This window comes from Neoarius graeffei, chromosome 12 (genome assembly GCF_027579695.1).
Source record: "Neoarius graeffei isolate fNeoGra1 chromosome 12, fNeoGra1.pri, whole genome shotgun sequence".
Lineage (NCBI taxonomy): Eukaryota > Metazoa > Chordata > Actinopteri > Siluriformes > Ariidae > Neoarius > Neoarius graeffei.
In genome coordinates, this window is record NC_083580.1 from 17,709,871 (window position 1) to 17,715,870 (window position 6,000).

Consider the following 6,000-nt stretch of genomic DNA (forward strand, 5'->3'; position numbering starts at 1 on the left):
TACAATGAGTGCAGTTTTACCGTATAAGGAAATGAGCTGTAGGTTTTACTGAGCATCTTACAGAACCAGCCACAGTTCATCTGGACACTTTGACTGTCACACTCGCTTCTTCATTTTGCACCAAAATCCAGCAGCCTTCATTATGTTTTCTTTTTTAATCTGAAAAGTGCTCTCTTATGTAATATGCTGCTCAGATACAAACTTTTTTTTCCTGTAATGCTTAATTTTGTGCTGGAAAATGAATGTTTAGACTCTAAAATGTTTTTGTACTGACTTGATAATGTAGAAGTCATAAAATAGAAATCTATAACAAAGTTTGTATGGAAAAAAATAGGGTGTCTAAGACTTTTGCACAGTACTGTATACAGTATATTAATGTTTTAACTGATCCCATGGTTGGAGAATTTTTAAATATTACTCAGTCCTTTAAAGTGCATATTCTGGACCAATTTCGTGTTTTTTTTATATGAAAGTACGTCCCTTTACACACTCATCCAGAAGGGTAATTTTGCACAAGGCCATCTGTCTACAGCAGAAAAAAATAAAATAACAAAACGCGTCTGGAAAAATCCCAAGGGAGTCTGGAGCCAGATTCGTGACGTTATCTGCGGAAGCGCCAGCAGGCTGCGCGAGCTTTGCACGGTTTCAGTGCACAGCCTGTGTAGACCAAGCGCTCCCATTTCTCTCTCATTGTCCGGTCTTTTGGAAAAAGACTCGACTACACCACTGATCTTTTCTTAGCTGTAAGTTGCTTAAAGTGCATATCACGGGTAAATTCAGAAGCAAGATCAATGTAATTCTCCTATTTTATATTAAACTTTGGTCAAAAATCTGTCACATTTTGCATTTTGTGCAATTTTTTTTTACCTTGCGCAATACCAGAAAAATTCAGTTGAAATCAAGCCATTTGACGCGAATTGGTCCACCTCTGAAAAAACTTGGCATTTGGATTTCCCGGCAAACATTGATTTTCGTGATATCATGTGCGAGACGCCTCCCTCTGAATCCTACGTCAGCATTGGTTTGTTTATGAGAAAACAACCTGGTGGTTTTCTGCAAATTTCTTCAATGTTATCACGTAATTATTAAAATGGTTAACAGATTTATCGTAGGAGGGTGTAGCAACATTACATTCTTCATCCAAAGGTGAAGTAATATTGCGCTCAGGTGACAATTCCATATTTCAATGCAAAATCGCTAGCTGCTAAACTTGGTCTACACAGGCTGTGCACTGAAACCGTGCAAGGTCTCGCAGCCTGCTGGCGCTTCCGCAGGTGACGTCACGATTCTGGCTCCAAACTCCCTTGGGATTTTTCCAGACATGTTTTGTTTTGTTTTTTTTCTGCTGTAGACAGATGGCCTTGTGCAAAATTACCCTTCTGGATGAGTGTGTAAAGGGACGTACTTTCATATATAAAAAAATAAAAATAATAATAATTTGGTCCAGGATATGCACTTTAAAAACACTGTACACACCTACTCGAACACTGATTCCTCATCTCAAAGAGAATTAAATAGAAAATTCTACATCTCACTTACAAAACAATACATGGCATCTCAGGTCCACCAAAACTGGTCTACTGCCGTTGCCTAAAACCAGACTGACATTTCAGCCCATAACCCCCAGTCTTTGAAATGCCATCCCTCAAGACCTTTGCGACTGTACTTCCTTCTCTCATTTTAGGCGTAAACTTAAAACATACCTTTTTAACCCAAGACATTTACCTTTCTACTTCCTACTAGTTTGTGTGTGTTTGTGTACTGATCTAATTTGTGTACAAAGCTGAGGTAAGGTTCATTTTTGACTATGATTTCACAGTCTCAGGGCTTTTGTCCAAGTCCAAATAAAAACATGATGAATGGAGGTCCAACAGCTTTGTACTTCTATTATAGATGATGTGCGACTAAATAATGCCTGCAAAACTAAAGAAAACATTTATTACAAGCAGATTACAAGAAAGCATAACTGAAATTGGAGCTCTTCTGATTTGCTTTTGAATGTCCTCAGCTACACAGAAGAACAGGTTTTATTCCGTCCACATTCACTGGATATGAGTAATCGCACACTCTGATTGGCTACACTATTACTAGGCTATCAGCTCATGTACCATGAGTAGAGAAAAACAAAATGGCAGAGCGTTTTGCTGAACCAACTGAGGATGAAATAAAAACTGTACTCGAAAACAAAACCCAAAAAATTCAAAAGAAAAGCAAAGCAACAAAATATGGAATGAAAGTATTTGATGGTAAGAACGTCTCTCTCTTTTATTTTTCAAGAATTGTTATTATAGCATTTTTCCCCAAACTGCTACCTTGTATGTTAGAATGGTACTACACTGCAAAACCCGATAAGGTCACGGAGCTCAAAAATTTTATTGAAACCGATTACGTAAAAATTTTTGAGGTAAGTAACTTAAATTTTTTAAGGTAAGATTTCTTAAAAATTACACTATAGTTACACTTAATTGTAATTTTTAAGAAATCTTACCTTAAAAAATTTAAGTTACTTACCTCAAAAATTTTTAAGTAATCGGTTTCAATAAAATTTTTGAGCTCAGTGACCTTATCGGATTTTGCAGTGTATATACAACCCCAATTCCAAAAAAGTTGGGACAAAGTACAAATTGTAAATAAAAATGGAATGCAATAATTTACAAATCTCAAAAACTGATATTGTATTCACAATAGAACATAGACAACATATCAAATGTCGAAAGTGAGACATTTTGAAATTTCATGCCAAATATTGGCTCATTTGAAATTTCATGACAGCAACACATCTCAAAAAAGTTGGGACAGGGACAATAAGAGGCTGGAAAAGTTAAAGGTACAAAAAAGGAACAGCTGGAGGACCAAATTGCAACTCATTAGGTCAATTGGCAATAGGTCATTAACATGACTGGGTATAAAAAGAGCATCTTGGAGTGGCAGCGGCTCTCAGAAGTAAAGATGGGAAGAGGATCACCAATCCCCCTAATTCTGCGCCGACAAATAGTGGAGCAATATCAGAAAGGAGTTCGACAGTGTAAAATTGCAAAGAGTTTGAACATATCATCTACAGTGCATAATATCATCAAAAGATTCAGAGAATCTGGAAGAATCTCTGTGCGTAATGGTCAAGGCCGGAAAACCATACTGGGTGCCCGTGATCTTCGGGCCCTTAGACGGCACTGCATCACATACAGGCATGCTTCTGTATTGGAAATCACAAAATGGGCTCAGGAATATTTCCAGAGAACATTATCTGTGAACACAATTCACCGTGCCAGCCGCCATTGCCAGCTAAAACTCGATAGTTCAAAGAAGAAGCCGTATCTAAACATGATCCAGAAGCGCAGACGTCTTCTCTGGGCCAAGGCTCATTTAAAATGGATTGTGGCAAAGTGGAAAACTGTTCTGTGGTCAGACAAATCAAAATTTGAAGTTCTTTATGGAAATCAGGGACGCAGTATCATTCAGACTAAAGAGGAGAAGGACGACCCAAGTTGTTATCAGCGCTCAGTTCAGAAGCCTGCATGTCTGATGGTATGGGGTTGCATTAGTGCGTGTGGCATGGGCAGCTTACACATCTGGAAAGACACCATCAATGCTGAAAGGTATATCCAGGTTCTAGAGCAACATATGCTCCCATCCATACGACGTCTCTTTCAGGGAAGACCTTGCATTTTCCAACATGACAATGCCAAACCACATACTGCATCAATTACAGCATCATGACTGCGTAGAAGAAGGGTCCGGGTACTGAACTGGTCAGCCTGCAGTCCAGATCCTTCACCCATAGAAAACATCTGGCGCATCATAAAACGGAAGATATGACAAGAAAGACCTAAGACAGTTGAGCAACTAGAATCCTACATTAGACAAGAATGGGCTAACATTCCTATCCCTAAACTCGAGCAACTTGTTTTCTCAGTCTCCAGACGTTTACAGACTGTTGTAAAGAGAAAAGGGGATGTCTCACAGTGGTAAACATGGCCTTGTCCCAACTTTTTTGAGATGTGTTGTTGTCATGAAATTTAAAGTCACCTAATTTTTCTCTTTAAATGATACATTTTCTCAGTTTAAACATGAGCTATGTCATATATGTTCTATTCTGAATAAAATATGGAATTTTGAAACTTTCACATCATTGCATTCCGTTTTTATTTACAATTTGTACTTTGTCCCAACTTTTTTGGAATCGGGGTTGTAAGTGCGTGAAGCCATTTTTATAACCATTTAATTACTTACATGAAGCAAAAGTTAGTTGACCATAAAAAAAGCAACACATTAAACTGTAATTATTGTTTTTGATTATGAAGGTTGCAGCAGTTTAGGAGTTTACAGACTTTGATGTTATATCATGTTGCTATGGTTGTTGACATGTTCCATAACCAGTCATGGGTGCAATGTTTATCGCTGATGAAAGCTCACCTGCCAGCCAGTTGTTAAAGAAGTGCTGCAACAGGGAAGCAGGGACACACACAATGCCAATGAGAAGGTCACTGAGTGCCAGCGAACATATGAAGAAAGTGCTTGGGGATTGCAGGGCTTTCTTACGGCACAGGAGAACCAACACAGCCCCATTTCCGACCACAGCAAGCCCGAAGATGAGCACATAGAGCAGACCAAATACAGGTAGCAGGGTAGCTGGGAGCCTGGGTACAGCCACCAGAGGTGGGATGGAATAGTGTTGGATGAACTGCCACCGAGAGAGGTTCGATGCCTTCAGCATCATGTCCAACAAAGCTGAGGTAAGGTTCATTTTTGATTATGATCTCATGGTCTCAGGGCTTTGGTCCAAGTCCAAATGAAAACATGATAAATGGAGGTCCAACAGCTTTGTACTTCTATTGCAGATGGTGTGTGACTGAATAATGCCTGCAAAACTAAAGAAACCATTTATTACAAGCAGGTTACAAGAGAACATAATATAAATTGGAGCACTTCTGATTTGCTTTTGAATATTCTCAGTTACACAGAACAGGTTTGATTCTATCCACATTCACTGGATATGAGCAATCACGCGCTTTGATTGGCTACTCTACTACAACGCTATCAGCTCATATACCGTGAGTAGAGAAAAACAAAATGGTGGAGCGTTTTGCTGAACCAACCAAGGACGAAATAAAAACTCTACTCGAAAACAAAACCTCAAGAATACAAAAAAAAGCAACAAAATATAGAATGTGTCAGGGTTTTGCTGGGATTCGAACCTGGTTCGTTGGTGTGATAATCCAGCAAACCCCCACTAGGCCACCAGGGGGATGACTCAAATGCAGAGGCGTGAGGCGGAAGTAGAAAAAGAATCAAAAGGTTTATTTAAACTATATACACTATATACAGGGCAAAACAAAAGACAAAAAAAAAACCAAAGAGTATAATCCAAAAGAAAAGCAAAGTGCAAAAATACAAAAGCTAAGAAGATCAAAAAACACAGTACAAAGGAAACTGGAGATAAACATAACAGCACAAAGACTCCGTGACAAGAGGACTGAACTCAGGGGTATAAATAGACAAACTAATTAAGGACACAGGTGAAGATAATTAGGCAATTAACACAAACACAAAACACAGGAACAGTGGCGGCCTCTAGAGGCCAAAATAAACACGACATGAAAAGGAAATAACAGCGGCCTCTAGAGGCCAAAACAGTCCTAGTCCTAACAGGACCCCCTCCTCTAGGAGCGTCTCCTGACGTTCCCAGGGCGATCCGGATGGGCCGAATGGAAGTCCCGACATAGTTCTTTATCAAGGACATCCCGAGCAGGAACCCAGCAGCGCTCCTCAGGACCATAGCCCTCCCAGTCCACCAGATATTGCAACCCGCCGCGGACCCGGCGGGAGTCAAGCAGGCGATTCACAGTGAACACAGTCTGCCCCTGGAAGATGCGGGGGGGTGGGGGGTTCCTAGGGGCAGGGGCATACGTAGATGTCAGTACGGGCCGTAACAGGGAAACATGGAAAGTGGGGTTGATCCTCAGAGTCCGGGGCAACTGGAGCCGGTAGGAGACAGGGTTC

General features: G+C 40.1%; 1 protein-coding gene across 1 annotated transcript in view; it reads right to left on the bottom strand.

The window, feature by feature from the left end:
- LOC132895785 (pyroglutamylated RF-amide peptide receptor) overlaps positions 1-4,744 on the bottom strand; it is a 56,557-nt gene extending 51,813 nt beyond the window's left edge. Inside the window, exon 1 of the mRNA XM_060936617.1 lies at positions 4,414-4,744. Within this exon, the coding sequence (XP_060792600.1) occupies positions 4,414-4,744 (331 nt within the window). The remainder of the gene's footprint in view (positions 1-4,413) is intronic.
- Positions 4,745-6,000: the final 1,256 nt, after the last annotated feature.